Source organism: Marmota monax, unplaced genomic scaffold, assembly GCF_021218885.2.
Source record: "Marmota monax isolate L192 unplaced genomic scaffold, Marmota_monax_Labrador192_F-V1.1 WCK01_AAM20220418_F8-fsc00020, whole genome shotgun sequence".
Classification (NCBI taxonomy): Eukaryota; Metazoa; Chordata; class Mammalia; order Rodentia; family Sciuridae; genus Marmota; species Marmota monax.
In genome coordinates, this window is record NW_026692912.1 from 17,986,897 (window position 1) to 18,002,971 (window position 16,075).

The 16,075-nt window shown below is 46.5% G+C and overlaps 2 protein-coding genes across 12 annotated transcripts in view; one reads left to right on the forward strand and one right to left on the reverse strand.

Annotated features, from left to right (window-relative positions):
* The first annotated feature begins 1,387 nt into the window (after positions 1-1,387).
* On the forward strand, positions 1,388-8,880 carry Arpc5l (actin related protein 2/3 complex subunit 5 like). Its single transcript, XM_046451936.2, has 4 exons — positions 1,388-1,557; positions 5,954-6,026; positions 6,962-7,138; positions 8,313-8,880. The coding sequence occupies exons 1-4, from the start codon at positions 1,409-1,411 to the stop codon at positions 8,373-8,375; spliced, it is 462 nt and encodes a 153-aa protein (XP_046307892.1). The 5' UTR covers positions 1,388-1,408; the 3' UTR covers positions 8,376-8,880.
* Positions 8,881-9,760: 880 nt separating this feature from the next.
* The window catches only part of Golga1 (golgin A1), a 57,509-nt gene continuing 51,194 nt past the window's right edge, over positions 9,761-16,075 (reverse strand). For all 11 annotated transcript variants that reach the window (XM_046451920.2, XM_046451925.2, XM_058581738.1 and 8 more), the window contains 4 exons: positions 14,451-14,510; positions 13,711-13,881; positions 13,147-13,233; positions 9,761-11,947 (listed from right to left, as the gene is read on the reverse strand). In XM_046451920.2, coding sequence (XP_046307876.1) covers positions 11,867-11,947; positions 13,147-13,233; positions 13,711-13,881; positions 14,451-14,510 — 399 coding nt within the window. In that variant the 3' untranslated portion in view covers positions 9,761-11,866. The remainder of the gene's footprint in view (positions 11,948-13,146; positions 13,234-13,710; positions 13,882-14,450; positions 14,511-16,075) is intronic.

Sequence of the window (16,075 nt, forward strand, 5' to 3'; positions counted from 1 at the left end):
AAGGTTAAGTTGCATCACAGTCTGGTAGCATATTTTTTTTTCCTTTTTTTTTTTTTAAATATTGACTTTTTTTAAGGTGGACACAATATCTTTATTTTATTTTTATGTGGTGCTGAGGATTGAGCACTTAAGCCACATCCCCAACCCCCCCTTTTTTTTTTTTACTTTTTTAACCTGTAGATTGTTCAGTGTGAAGTATTCATAGCAATGAAAATGGACTGGGGATATAGCTCAGTGATGGAGCACTTGCCTAGCAATCCCTCAGTACAATGTTGGGAGTTGGGGAGGAGTCAGCTTGGCTGTCATAACAAAATAGCAGACTGGGTGGCTTAAAGCAATGAAAACAAGTCATGTTTCAACTACTTTTAATAAAAAGTACAATCAGAGGAAAATGTAATGAAAATAGTTTTCACACTTTTGTATGAAAAAGGCTCATGTTAGCCTAAGGCAAGGGTCAAAGGTCAATTAACAGAACTCTTCAGGAAACTAATCATGGCATCTCAGTTGTCCTAGACTTTGTCCTAACCTCCTCACCTTCCATCAGATTCTGGGAAGTCAGCTTCTTAAGATGCACTTGTCTGGTCAGAACTTCTCCACACTCGGAATTAGCCCTTTGGGCCAGTATGGTGGCAACCGAGTCATGTACCTCTCCTGGCCCCCTACCCGCAGGGCCATGGTGAATGCTATATACTGCAAGCTTGCGACATGCCCAAGGTAAAATCTGTCAGAGTCTTGACAGCCCCCTGGATACACTTTAAACGTCTTTAAAATCTCTCGCTCCTTTAACAGTATGGTCACTTTTATGTATAAAGCATTGGCAACCTCCTCTGGTTCAGTGTGGTGGTGGTCAAGGCTCCCAGGCTTAGGGACTCCCTCTCTGGTCACTCCCCAGGGCATAAGAACTCTTACTTCCTTCAGGCCGCAGAAGTCTATCCGGCGCTCCAGAAACACATCCCGGCTTCGGTGTCCCTCGGGTCTGGGCAGTGACCACGTCGGGAGACCTCGCCTGTGGCCGCCCCGGGCCCGCCTCCCTGGGCCAGAGTCTCCTCGGAGGCAGGGAGGCACAATTACGGCGCACAGAATGCCAGATCCGTGCGTGCACGGGACGCTCGCTCCCTACAATGGAAGACTCGGCTCACGAAGATGAGAGTAGCTTTCCCGGTATGTGCCGGGAAGAACACTACCCCGCAAGTCAGGCTGTCCCATCACATCGGCACGCCCCCCGTCGAGCCCCGCCCGGAGCTTCCGGTTCCGGTGCAGGACGGAAGTGGGCGTGCGGCGGCGTCTGCGCGCGGGGGAGGTGCCGGGCGGCCGCTTCCCGCCCCCGAGCCCGAGCCGGTGCTGAGCGGAGCGGAGCCGCGGTCGGGCCCGGAGCGGAGCCGTCTGAGGCAGGCTCCGAGCTCCCGACATGGCCCGGAACACGCTGTCTTCGCGCTTCCGTCGGGTGGACATCGACGAGTTTGACGAGAACAAATTCGTGGACGAGCATGAGGAGGCGGCGGCAGCAGCAGGAGAGCCAGGCCCAGACCCTAGCGAGGTGGACGGGCTGCTGCGGCAATATCCTTCCCCGGCGCGGCGCCGGGCCTAAGCGCTCCCTTCCGGCCGGACGCCGCTCCGGCCCCGCCTTCTCACCTTCCCCATCCCTGGCTCAGGCCCCTCGGGCCCGGCCTCCCCACTCCCCTTACCCCGGCCCCTTGTAGCCGCTCTCAACTCCCTTGCGAGCCGGCTGCCCTCCGCCCACGTTCCCTCAGTTCCCTCACCCCTGGCGCCGCCGCCTCAGCAGCGCAGCCCCACGCGGCCCCAGGACCCTGGTGTGCAGGCTCCCTCGGCGGGTCCCCCTCCCATTGCCGCTTCATCCTCTCAAGCTGACCCTGCCTTGGGCGCCCCATAACTCCATCCCTCCTTGAAGCACCTAGGCCCTTTGACGGTGGCGGGAGGGGCCCGAAGCGAGCACCTCTGAGTGTTTGAGCGGTCAGGCGGTGGGGGCACCGTCGTGGGCCTTCCTACTTGCTTTCTTGGGCGCGATTGCAGCGCAGCACAGCACAGCATGGGTGGGTGGGCGGGTGGCTTACTGCGGGGAAGAAAGGACCAAGGGGTAAATGAAGGCTGCAGCCTTAGCCCAGCACTGAAGTCCGAGATTGTGCGCCTTTTACCCAAGAGTCGGCTTGATGCCATCCTTTTTCACCTGTTTTCATTTTTCTCTGAACACCTTGGGCTTTGGACCTTCACGGTCTCAGCCAAGCTCAACAAGTGAGTTGTGACTCCCCCAGGAGTCTTGTACAGGAAGCAGTGCAAAAAATACCCTACTAGTTTAGAGCTAAGAAAAACCATACAGTGTAGAGTGAAGTGTAAAAGTAGAGTCCCAAGATTAGAAATGACGGTTCTTGTGGCCACAGAAAACAAGCATTTAGAACAGAAGATTAAAAATAGAGGTGATTGTCACAGCCTGCTTGGTCCCTTAGCACAGGAAACTGACTTATTCTCACAGGAAGAATTTTTCTTTATTCAAATGGTGTTACAGGAAGTGTGTTCCCCTCCCCCACACTCACCAGGGCAGGGTTGGAGGCTCCTGCTGTATATAAATCAGGTTCTGAGTGTTTAATCAGTTGACTCAGCTTGGACAATCAGGCCCACTATTTTTTTGGGAGGAGTTCTGTGGTGCTCCTCTAATATGCCCTTAAAACAAAAACCGTCAGACTTTCTTTGGACAGGAATGTGTTTTCAAAGGTGAACACTGAAACTTGTATTTCCTGCTCCCTCCAGATTGCTCAGTTTCCCTACTGGTGAAATGGGGTCATGAGGAGGGCCCCCTGGAGGGAAGGTTGGTTCTCTAGTTTGGTGCAGGGCCTGCCTCATGAGCAGACAGTGCTGAAAAGGCTCCAGGGTCAGGCCTTTGGTCCAGAACCCTCATTCCATAGGTGAAGAGACCAAGGCCAGGTCCAGCTGCTGCCTTGGTCTTGTTGCTACAAGGGCTTGTTGAAGGTTATGTCTCCCTAAGCCCAGGGCTAGTTATAGTTGGGTTTCTTGAGGCAGCTTAGAGGTCTAGACTTACCACATGCAGGGGTTAATAGGTTTTCCACTAATGGTAGTGCCAGAAACATTACTATGAAGAGTATATACTATTTGGAATTGGGAAAAAGGAGGTTAGCAGATGAGGAAAACTGAAATTGTGGCAAATGTGGGCCAAAGTAAGGAGTAGGAAGGAACTATTATTTGAGTCCCTACCATGTGCCAAGTATTGGACTTGTATTAGGTCATTGAATTTAAACTATAGAACCTCTTAAGAGTCTTAGGGGAACAGGAGAGAGGTTGATTGAGGTGGAGGAGTTGAGAGAGAGGCCTGTTTCAGGGTAGTACTGGGGAGTGTGTGGGAAGCATGTCATGGTGGGAGATCATGCTGAAGAAGTAGAAAGAACATGGGCTGTGTATCAATACAGATCTGCTTTGTTGTGCTCTGGTGACCTTGCATAGGTCACATACCTTCTCTAAACCTCAGCATCCTCTTCTCTTAAAAGATAGCCATGCTGGCCTTATCAGTTCCATGGGAGCAACACTGGGCACCCAGCAAGTGTGCCCAGACATACAGCTTGGGACAGTGATAGAGCAGCAGCAAGAGATTGTCGAAAGAGCTTGAGCCAGGCAAGGTGGAGTGCACCTGCAGTCCCAATGACTCAGGAGGCTGACGCAGGGGGATTATGAGATTGAGGTCAAACTCAGAAACTTAGCGAGACCCTGTCTCAACAAATAAAAGGGGCTGGAGATGGAGCTCAGTGGTAGAGGGCTCCTGGGTTCAATCCCCAGTAACACAAATAGAAAAAACCTTGCATTTGAAGGCCAGCTGGATATCCTAACTTTTGACTTTTTAAGCAGGTTATTTTCCTTCTCAGAGCCTCAGTTTCATCACCTTTTAAATGGAAATAATGGTTCTTGTCACAAAGGGTTTTTGGAATTAAAATTATATGAAAAGCATCTGGACCAGGTCCTAGGCCTTGTGGCAATAGTACCTTTTCTCAGTAAAGCAATTCTGGTCCTTATAGTAAGGACTAAAGCAGGATTTTAAATGATCTTGCACTCTTCCCCAGCCCCTCAGGAAATTTGGCAATGTTTGTAGACATTTTGATTGTCACAATTTAGGGTGTTAACTGGAATCTAGTGGATAGAAGCCAGGGATGCTGAAATGCATCCTATAATGCTTAATTATAGGATGCATCCCACATCAAAGAATCATGTGGTCTAAAAAATCTGTAGTATCATGGTTGAGAATAATCTAGAAAAGACTAGGGGCTGGGTAAGCTTCCCCCAGCTGTCACAGCCTGTTCTTTGAATGAGCCTAAAAGCCAGAAGGGTATAGAGGCCAGCTTCATAAATGATATGTGATTACAAGGAAGTTCTCCAAAGTGGCTCCAGGCTCTCCTATGTCATTGGCTGCACTGTTTCCTTGATAGACTAGTGCTGCAGGGACTTCATATTAAAAACAGTGACTTTTTGCCCTCATCCACTAATTGAATCATCCTTGCCCTTCCCCATCCATCTTGTTGACTAATTGCTCATTGTGCTAGGTTGAAGTGAAGAGTGAGCTAGCCCATATGTCTTATAAGTCTCTGGGACCTTGCCTTTTGCTTTGAGGACACCATAGTAGAAGAGAGGAGCCTAGCATGGTGGTGCACATTTGTAATTGGCTGAGGCAGGAGTGTCACAGGTTTGAGACCAGCCTGGACAACTTACAGTCCCCAAATAGAAAATACAAAGGGCCTGATATAGTGCAGTGACTAAGTGCCCCCAGTTAAATCCTAGTACCAGGAAAAAACAAAACTGCGTGGTAGAGGTTACCAGTGGCTGGTTAAAAGGAATTCCGGAGCTGAAAGATAAGAGGGGTGGGCTGCTGCTCCAATGTAGAAGGTGGATTGGAGCCAGGCAGGGAGCAGGGGAGCCAGGGCTGGGAGTGGCTTGCCTGGTGGCATAGACCCAGCTCCATCAAGATGGAGTCCACACTAGGGAAGCTGGGAATTAAGCTTTGCACCAGAGGCTCTCTCTGTTCACATGTGGGTATCACTGCATGTGCAGGAGTAAAGACCTGATTGGGCAGAGCTATTCCTTGTTCTATTTTTGAAGCTTTTTGGCTGCAGCCAGTGTTTCACATGAGGAAATGAAAGTCGGCTGATGTAATTCAGTTTAAAATAGGTGTCACCTTTGGGGACCTAACCCAGATTGTAATTTCTTTTGTGTGCTGGGTATTCAGAATTCAGCAAAAAATGTGGTGTCAGGATTCCAACTAAGTTTGGGGGAGCAGGGAAATGGAGATCAGCTCATTTTATTGGCAAAAGTTTCTCACAGAAGTTGGGACTTCAGCTGGGGATGTTGTGGCTCAGCGGTGGAGTGCTCACCTAGCATGTGGGAGGCACTGGGTTCGATCCTCAGCACCGCATATAAATAAGTGAACTAAAGGTATTGTGTCCACCTACAATTAAAAAAAAAAAAAAGTTGGGACTTAATTGACCCGGGAAATAGAAATTTTAGCACATCTTGATTTCTTTAGTAGTTGTATTAGGCAAGAGTTAGACCTGTTTGTGCCTTCATTCTTTGAGAGTGGTTTCTAGTTCATGTGCACTGTTGCCATGAGGACCCAGTAGGGCAGATATGGTGCCTAGTACTAAACAGGTACAAGCAAGCTTAAACACTTTTTACTGTAAGCTACTCCTCAAGGACAGCTGCTTTTAATGGGAGGTGGAAGGAAGGGCTTAGGGTCGCCAGAGGTGCCCTTCACCCTCCCTGAGGCTCAGAAAAGATTGAGGTGTAAACAGGCTATGCCCACTTGGAGGAGGCCATCAGTGCATGATGGGTGGAATGTGTTAGATCCCTTTTCACTCTGCTTTTGAGCTGTTTTTTAAGTGAGTTCATTAGTAAAAGCATGGACATGTTTCAGCCTAGCCATCCTTAACTGGCAGTGATGCACAGGGGACATGCTTCGGGCATTCCATGCAGCTTTGCGGAACTCTCCAGTCAACACCAAGAATCAAGCTGTGAAGGTAAAGGGGGTTGTGCTGCAGCTCTGCTGGGTGTTGTTGGGACCAGGGCTGCAGTTGTCTCGCTGGAGCATGAGCTCCTTGGGGTCTGGACAGTGTCTGCTTCATCTGAGCGACAGTGGCACTGTGCCTCCTGGCACTCCCCGTATGTTGAGATTCCTCTAACATCACAGCTGTGATTTTTTTTTTTTTTTGTGATGCCCAGGGATTATGTTTGCTAGGCACTGCTGAGCTACACTCCTAGCCCTGAAGCTATGTTTATAATAAAAGCTCCCCAAAGAAACACTGACTTTTCTCTAGGGCTTTATGGGGCTAGAACTTAGCCCAGCCCTTGATGATTAGCAAAACAGATAAATGAGCTGCCATTTGGGGCTTATCAGTGGTTATGCTTTTATAGCTATTGAATAGGCTTTATATGCATAAGGATTTTAAGTGCTTTTGCACTTCCTGCCTTTTAAAAACTAGGTGCAAAAATATAATTATGCTGTTAACTTGGTGCAGGGAGAGGGGCCTCCCTGCAGCTAGGATTCTGAAAGCATCTTGATGTAACCTAGCAGCTGTACCTTTGCAGTGGTGGAGGGGAACAGCCCCTTTATTTCTGGTTATGTTCAGGCGAGCTGCAGCCAAGTAAGCCAGTATTTTTTAAAAAAAAGAAAAGCTCACTGCTTTTTTATATCTTGTGGAATCTGAGGCCTTGCTGATGTCATAGAAAATCCCTAAAATAAGTAGAATAACTTCCTGGCATAAGTAAGGGGGTAACATTGAAATTAATTTTTTAAAAACATTAGCCTACTTAATTTTTTCAACTGTCCTAGATGAATTTGAAATTGAGCAGATTTCTGGTGAGTTCTGCCCACTTGATTTGGTGCTGTGGGTGTGAGTGTGGTTGTGGCTGGGCTGTGGCTCTGGACCTCACTCCCTTTTTCTTTCCTTTGTAGGAGCGAGCCCAGGGTGTGGTGCTGAAAGTGCTCACAAACTTTAAAAGCAGCGAAATTGAGCAGGCTGTGCAGTCACTGGACAGAAATGGCATTGACTTGTTAATGAAGTACATTTATAAAGGGTTTGAGAAGCCCACAGAAAATAGCAGCGCAGTGTTACTCCAGTGGCACGAAAAGGTACGTGAACACATCGCCCCCTTCAGGCAGCCTGCTGACATGCCTCAGCATTCAAATCAGTAGGCCAGATTTTCCAAAATAAACCTAGGCTAGTCTAAGGGCCAGTGAGAATGACAGGCCTAATCCCGGATTTACGATCACTTGCTTTTCCACAGAAGCACCTGGTAGGTATGTTGTCTCTGGTAATCGTGGTTGCTATTGCTTTTTAGCTGCGGATTTATGCCAGGCAGGACATGGGGGCAGGTGCCATGGCATGGTTAGGTAGGAGGGAGGCATGCTGGTTGGGTGTGGCTTCATGATACCTTCTTTGCATTGGTGGAGATAGCTGCTGAGGGAGTTGGGTGGAGGGATCTTAGAAATGCAGGCTCAACCCTCCCACCTATTCTGAGGGCTTCCTGCCTTGGCCTTTCTGGCTTCTCCAGACCCATAGGGACCATGGGCAGAAACCTTGATGGTCATTTAATCCACTTGAAGTAGAAAAAAAGCTGTGTCTGCCCTTGGCTTGTGGGGTAGGAACAAGGCCTTGTGTGCTACTGTAGCCCTCCCGACCTCCAACTCCTTATAACACTACAGTGGGCATGCCTGCCATTAAAGAGGACCCGGCTAACACACTGTCCTTCCTAGGAAACCAGCATTGAATTTTGAAAATGTTTCCCTTATTGGTGGTTAGATCCTCGTGTAGCCATGGTGCTGGGTTATGGGTGCTGGCTGTGGCCTCTAGTCCTGCTGTTAGGTGTGCTGTTCCTTTTTGGCCGCCCCTTTGCTATGGCTCAGTAGGTGCAGGAGGCTTTGTTGCTTAGGAGAGTGAGCAAGCCTTCTGTGTGGCATGGAAGCCAGGTCCTTTCATCCCCTTAGCCCTGAGGGGTGGTGTGCATTTTTTCGTCTTGGGCAGTGCTGACAGGCTGGGAGCAGTGAGCTTGTCCTGAGGGAAACTTGTGTTCTGCCGTGTGCCTGTTGACTGTGTTCTCAAGCCAGTTCTACTGCCTCAATGCTGGCAGCTCCTGGGACCCTCGGCTCCAGACAAGCCGCCTTTCCTAGAACTTGTTTTCCTTCGCAGGAATCCTTTGTCAGTGGGTCTGTGACACAGTGGGATTAGGTCCAGGAATGCATGGTTCCATCTCCCCCTTGGTCATCCAGGTCTCATTTGACATGCTTCCTTTTCCTGCCCCCACAGGCCTTAGCTGTAGGAGGACTAGGCTCCATTATAAGAGTTCTTACAGCAAGAAAGACTGTTTAAAAAAAAAAAGACTCATGTTACGTTGAGAAGAATTTTGGATGCCCAGGCTGGTGAAGAAGGGATTGACAATGGACCATCTTCCTAGGAACTCCCAACTAAGTATTTCAGGACACATATCTGCTGAAATCGGCTGAAATGTATTTTATTTTTGAGGTGGAGGGAGAAATCATCTTACTGTTTCCTAAATCCTTTGCAGGATCCGAGAGTCTGCCTTTGTCTACAAAGCGATGCAGAACTGACATCGCTATAGAGTGATGCAGAACTGTCTACAGAGTGGCTGGCCAGTGTTGGTCATTGTGTGTGCACTGCCTGTTTGTTTAAAATGGGGGAGGGATGATTTGGGCAGGTGCATATCCAAGGGCCACGGTGAAAGGGAGAGCTTGTGTTTTTGAAGTGGAAAAACCTGAGAGTTTGTACAGACATCCTGTCTTCCCAGAGAAGGCGGACTCTCTTGGGTTCATTGTAAAGTGCCTGCTGCATCAATAAAGCTCTTGGCTTATTAGTATATCATTGCTGTGTGTTTCATGTATGTAAAAAGTATAATGAATGGGTTGGTCATGAATGAGAGTTTGACTGTTCCAGAAACTCCATGTGGAATGGGTGGGTGTGCTTTTCTGTCCAGCCATCCCTGGGGAGAGAGCATGGAAGTCTGGAGGCCTCTTGTCACACAGAACTTCAGCAAGCCTTGGCTACAGAGTCACTGGATGCTTCAGAGAGGTGTTTTGTTGAAAAACTATTTATTGTTTCTTACTCATTTTATTTGTATGTAATTTTGGAGCTTATTTAACTTAATAAAGTGCCAGAAAATTTACTAATTCATCAAGGCTTTAAAAGTCTTCAGTTTGTGTGATTACACTTTTGAGTCTTTTGAGAGTAGGCCTTGGCTGTACCTAGTCACATCTCCTGATGCTGGGTCTGCTGTGTTCCAGGAATCTTATGGAATAATGACAAGTTTTCTTTAAAGAACTACCAGAAACAGTTAGCAATCAGCCAACAGACATAAAAAGAACAAAATTTTGTTCCACATAACCACCAACGGTGAGCCTCTTACAAGAGCTGCTTCTCAGCATGTGTAACTACAACTTGCATTCTGTTAAAGGACCCTTACTCGTATTCCTGAAGCTCTCACAGTCAGGCAGGCCTTGGATATAGACTTTGACCAAAGTAACTACAAGCCTTTGCCTTCCCCAGCTCCTCTGCAGAACCATGTGATGCTTGGGAGGGAAGACTAGATTGTTGGCACCATTAAATCACATGTAATCAAAAGCCCAGCCTGGGGAAGTTCTTTCTGAAACCTCAACCCTTGAAATATTAAATATAAGACACAGTATGTTAGATTTAACAAGTCAAGAAATGCCAAGGTATATCAAGTAAAACCCACTGTAGTTGTCTCTGGTTTGAAGAGCTTTAATCCAAAAGTGTATTGCACCACAAATGAATTTTCTACAGCAGTTTTTAGGTAATACAGTTCCTATTTACAACACTGAGAGTGTGGATCAAGGTCTGATGCTCATATAAAGGGCAATATATATATATATATATATATATATATATATATATATATGTATCACAGTTTTATACAAAGTAAAAGTGCATTAAATCACTTGGAATATTTACTCCATTCTTCCTCTTAAAGCTGAAGGAAATTCAACATGCAGGAGGAAAGCCTAGTCAGAGGGAGCTGTCTTAAGCTACTGGACTTCGTAACGGGCCTCATAGCCACCCCTCAAACTGCCAGGGAGTGGCACAGGCTTCCACAGAAATGTTGTAGCGGCCTCTGGTAAACCATGAACTATCAGTCCCCTTGGATTCTTTCCTGGAACAGGTGAAAAGGAGGAAGCTACCTCTTCCTCATCAAAGTTAGCAAACAAAAGGGGCTCCAGTTCCATGTCCCCACTAGGTGGGAAGTAGCATTTTAAAGGGACAGACATCTGCAGGAAGGGCCACACAAGGAGGTAGGTAACTGGAGAATGGTTCTTTTGCATGGGAGAGCCTGAGCTGGGCTAAGGTCTTGCTGCCCTGGCTTGGTACTTCATGGAAATGAAGTAAACTGCCAATACTTGTTTTTCTGTGAGATATATTTTATGTATGTCTGTATATATATATATGTATTTTGACCTTAAGCATAATTGAGGAACAACTTTACATAGATACATGACATAATAAATTTAGGAGCTCCAGTTATTAGTAGTTTTTTATTTATCAATGAAACTTTTATCAAACTATAAATCAGTAAATGGTTTCCTTTTAGATTCCATGTTTTGGCTTATCCAGAACAAGCATAATAATGAATACTAGTTTTTGTCAGCTCTTGTTGGAGGCATGTGTGTGCTATCAAGTACTGCAGCCAGCTGGGGCTGTTTGGACGCTGTACATGAATGTAGTGTCAAATACAGGGGGGCAGGGTGATGGGGAGAGTGGCTCCACATACAAGGCAGACTGCCACCAATGTTTTGGTCAAGGCTGAGGGAAGAAGGGACAGCTGCTGCTCTGGTTGAATAAAGCAGACTATCCTTAAGTAGAAAAAGTGTGATAAGCAGTGGTAGTAAGAATTTAGAGCAAAGTTGATGACATACCACGGCTTCTTCAGAGAACAGAATCACAGAGGGACAGGAATCCCGTTTATAGAAACATTTCCTCTTGATGATTTGATCTTCCTTTAAGAACACCAGTTAAATGGATTTTATAATACAGAAGATATGTTTATAATAGTGAAGAACTATTTAGCTATAAAAAATAGTTTAAAATGGTTTACCAGCAACCTATCCAAGATAAGTACATTCATTAAAAAGGCAATTGAGTGTATTTGGTACTATACTTAGAATCTCTTTATCTGACTGCTAGTTCTCTTAAGTAAAATGGAGACACCGTCAGAAAGTTGCATATTCTTCATGAATCCACACTGGCCCCAGAGTACCTTAAAGATGCACACATCTCAAGTTCTAGGTGGTGTGGGAAACAAAGTGAAATGTTTTCTCAAGAGGAAGGGTCAAAAGCCTCTCCTAACTCAACTGATCCAAAATACGCCAACGGAAGGGGACTTTTAAAAGCCACCTTCACGGAGTTGGCTTTTTTGTGGCAGAAGCAGGTGGGTCTGGCCTGCTGGGCACCATTTCAAAGGGCTGTCGTCGCCTCTATACATCACCTGTACATGATGAGTCAGTTGCAACCTGACATACTGATCGCTGCTTCAGCTTTTCGTGCTAATGTTAAGAGGACTCGGGTGCTGGCCAGGGCTAGGATATTAGCAGCACTGGAAGTCTGGGTAGTGCTGGGACCCTCCCCATTGGGTGACCAGAATAACAGGATCAGCTCCCTCCTGCGGTTCATGTCAGCCTGCAGGAAGGTAGTCTAAAGTCTTGTAAACAATATTTAGACGCTTGTACAAAATACTGCATTTACAGTGATTAAAAACCCACCCAGGCTGGTGTGTCAGTGTTCTTTTCACAGAAAAATGTCAACCCACGGAGCTCCATCCTTGGGTGTTCCCTCTAGGACCATGGTATCCGAGGGTTTGAAATAGACGGCCGGATGCTGCCCTTGGGAGCTGGTTTAGAACCAAACCACGACATCTGTGTTTGAAACAGAAAAGGCTCCTGAGAAGAGAAGCAGGACTGGGTGCTGAGGAAGCAGAAACAGCCCCCTCTCCTTCCCTGAGTCCCTGCTCCCAACCTCCTGCTGTCCTGACTGGCTGTGAACAAAGCAATGGAGATGGTTCCAGTTACCAGTCTGCAGAGCTGAGAGCCCCATTCTAAGTGTGGGAAAGAAACTTGAGGTGATGAGAACAAAGCAATAGAATTGTAAGTAAGTTTTTGTCTTTTTGTAACTGGGAATTGAACCCAGTGTGCTCTTCCGCTCAGTTATATTCCTAGCCCTTTTTTAAAAATTTGAGGGGCTGGGGATGTGGCTCAAGCGGTAGCGCGCTCGCCTGGCATGTGTGCGGCCCGGGTTCGATCCTCAGCACCACATACAAACAAAGATGTTGTGTCCGCCGAAAACTAAAAAATAAATAAATAAATAATCTCTCTCTCTCTCTCTAAAAAAATAAAAATAAAAATAAAAAAAAATTTGAGGGCTGGGGATGTGGCTCAAGCGGTAGCGCGCTCGCCTGGCATGCGTGCGGCCCAGGTTCGATCCTCAGCACCACGTACAAAAACAAAGATGTTGTATCTGCCGATAACTAAAAAATAAATATTAAAATTCTCTCTCTCTCTCCTCTCTCTCTCTTTAAAAAAAAAAAAAAAAATTTTGAGATGGGGTCTTGCTAAGTTTTCAAAGCTGCCCTGGAATTTGTGATTCTCCTCTTGCCCTTATCTTCCCTGGTAGCTGGGATTAGAGGTTGCACCGCCATACCCTGGTAATTTTTTCTGTTTCAGTATTTATGCAGGTGATTTCAAAAAAATTTTCTTGCTGTTGTGCTAGGGATCAAACTCAGGGCACCTGCACATGCTAGGTAAGTACTCTACCAATGAGCTACATCCCCAACCCAGAATTTTTTTTTTTTTTTTAAAGTGCTATGCCAAATGTGATGCTGTTGATGAAGTGCTATCAACAAAAATGCTTCAAAAAAATACAGTCTGCTCGTCAAATGCAGCACATTTGGGCAAAAAAAGAAGTCCTCAGTACTCAGATCAAGTTCATCATCCAAAAGCAGCTCAGCTGATGATGCAACTGTGACTGGTTACCTGCCTCCAGGGGCTGGTCTCATTTGCCAGTGCTGGGATGTTGGACTAGAGTGTTTGGCAGCTGAAACAGCAGATCAGAACCCTACCTTATATTCCAGAGTTTCCTTGAGCATATTCTCTTCCTCTTGTGAAAAGTTCAGCAACACTGACACAGCTTTTATAAGGTGAAAAGCCTGAAACAAAACAGGTTTTGCTTGGTGGGGTGGGGGCAGAAAGTAAGGGGACTAAATGGGACAGCATTTCCTGTTTGCTTTGATTAGCAAGGACAAGTAGCTGAAGTTTGTACTTTCTGAAGTATGTCAACAATGATATGTTCTGTTTTCCCCCCATCTCTCACTCTGGGGACTGGAAGGACCAAGAAAACATCCTCTGCAGTTATTCTGCTCTTTTGGCAGTACTCAGGAATGCTGGGTGGATTCTGTTCCCAAGACTCTGGCCTTAGCATCCAAGTTAAGATTTGAAAGTGGAGCTTATATCTTCCCCTATGAGCCACTTTCTTCCGTGGTCTCTACCTTCCTATGGCTCTGATTGAGAAATGGCCAAGTATCCACATGGAACATGGAGGTGGGGGAGGGAAGGAAGTGGACTGGGTGGGAAGCTACGAGCAGGGCTGGGCTCAATACCCAAAAGGCAGCTTGGAAGCTCTTTACCTCGGATTCTCGGCAGGACATGAATTTTAAAACAACATGTTTAAGGTACTCGAAGTTGATCTCCCGGGCATCAGTCAAGTCAGCATTATTCGTGACAGAAGGGGCCATGTTTGGCATCTCAGGGCCTGGCTTTTCCCGGACTTCAAAAAGCTCACTGTCGGGTCTGATTTTCTGACAAACCAATGGGAAAAGTGTTAAGTTGAACCCTCAAAGACAGGTAGGAAATCACGGGTGGGGTGGGGGAGTTTGTTCCCTGGCCCCAGCTGCGATCACCTCTGCCTAACCTGCCCCTTACAGGGCAAAAGGGCCCTAACATGGAAGAAAGCACCAGAGTCTGAGGAAGGCTCAGCTCCTACGAGTAGGGTTGATGGCTAGGAAGGCATAAGGTCATGTTTCCGGACACATGTCCCTGAGACAATGAGCATCCCAGCCTGGAACAAAGATGCTGCTCTTGTCCCATGTTGATCCAAACATTGCCATATACACCCTGTACCAATACTACCACAAGGACTCCCAGTGCAAGCCCCACCTGCAGGTGAGGACACAGGCACAGAGAAGACAGGCATATGCCCCAGACTGCTGTTCTACCTGCCCACACCTGACCTCCTGGAGATCCCTTGGCAAACAACTGGGGGAACACCATCAGGCAGCAAGGGACCCCAGGATGACCTAAACCAGAGCGTGAGAGCGGGGAGAAGAGGGGCCGGGCACCTGGGTGGGCACATGGCATGGGCACTCACCAGCTCCTTCTGCAGCGTCTTCTTAAGTTCCAGCATCCTCTGCTGCATCTGCTTTATGGTCTGAGATAAACCCCCACCCGCCCACACCCAGTCGTTAGAGGCATATTTGACTATTTCCAAGGTGTGAATGAAAACAAATACATCTGCTTGGGTTCCCTAAACACCTGCTTGTACAAGCCTCTGCCCTCCCCAGAAGCTCATGCTCAGCCGCCACATGCACTGGCCGGCCCATGCACGGCTCTCTCCCTCCCATGCTGCCACTCTCCACTCCCCTGCTTCCTCAGGTACCATAGTGGTCACCATGTCACACTGTTCTTCAGCTGCACTACTGCCCAACCACCTTTGTAACCTGGGGCCTGCTTCCAGGGTCTGAGCTTGAGGGTAGCACAGCTGGGAACAGCTCTGCACAACATTATTTTGTCCTCAGAATTCTATTTATGGGAATGGAGCTCAGTGGTAAAGGGCTTGCCTAGCTTGTAGGAGGCCCTGGGTTCAATTTCCAGCACTGTGTCAAAAACAAAGAAAGAAAAAAGTCTATTACGTAGGCATGATCCCCAAGTAGGCTATTTGAGCCAGAATTTGTAGTGCTCATCAGCATTGCTCTCCTGAAATACTATAATAATTTGCAGTGCTATTTTGAACAGTGTAAAAGACCAGTCTTTCTACACAATTAACCAACACTGGGTTTTATGTCATTTATTTTATTTTAAATTAGTAAGCTAATTGGCATTATGAGCCTTGAATAAAATTTATTACACCTTCCATTATTCACTAGGAATGCTAACTTCTATTTTTCCAATTAAAATTTTGTAATCAGCAATACAGGAATTGTTTTTTTCTTCTACGGTGCTGAGATTTGAACCCAGGTCCTTGTACATGCTAGGGAGTACTCTACCACTGAGCTACATCCCAGCCCTTTTTATTTTTGAGACAGGGTCTCATTAAGCTGCCCAGGCTGGCCTGAACCTGTGCTCTTCCTGCCTCAGCTTCCTAAATTGCTGAATTGCAGACTGGGAATTTTAATTTTTGTTTTGCAGTTAAGAAGTAAGCCCAGGGAAGAATTTTTAAATAAAAATTTCTCCAAAATCTCACAATTGTCACATATCAAAATGAGGGTTTCTTGTGTACATTTTTTTTGGTCTGTGTGGTGCTGGGGATTTAACCCAGGGTCTTGTACATTCGAGGCAAGCATTCTACCAACTGAGCTATATCCCCAGTACTTGTGTACATTTTTAAAAAAAAAAATATGTATTTTTAGTTGCAGACAGACACAATACCTTTATTAAATTTTTTATGTGGTGCTGAGGATCGAAACCAGTGTCTCACGCATGCTAGGCAAGCGCTCTGCCACTGAGCCACAACCCCAGGCCCCTCTTGTGTACTTCTAATTCCAATCTCCAGTTCTTCCATTGAGTCATTAGCATTTTGAATACTTTGTCATCAGTTTTCACAGATTTCTAGTTTTCCTAATAGTAGTTTTGACAATAACTCTAGGGGAAGACCCATATCTTACTATGTGGCTGGGTTTCCAGTTTTATTATTTGTGTGTGTGTGTGTGTGTGTGTGTGTGTGGTGCTAGGGATTGAATTCAGGGCCTTGCATGTACTAGGCACTAAAACTATAAC

Excerpts from the sequence above, each read along its gene's own strand:
- Arpc5l (XM_046451936.2), top strand. The coding sequence starts at position 1,409 with ATGGCCCGGAACACGCTGTCTTCGCGCTTCCGTCGGGTGGACATCGAC. Across the intron at positions 1,558-5,953 it reads GTGGACGGGCTGCTGCGGCA|AGGGGACATGCTTCGGGCAT; the intron begins ATATCCTTCCCC and ends GCAGTGATGCAC. Across the intron at positions 7,139-8,312 it reads TACTCCAGTGGCACGAAAAG|GCCTTAGCTGTAGGAGGACT; the intron begins GTACGTGAACAC and ends CTGCCCCCACAG.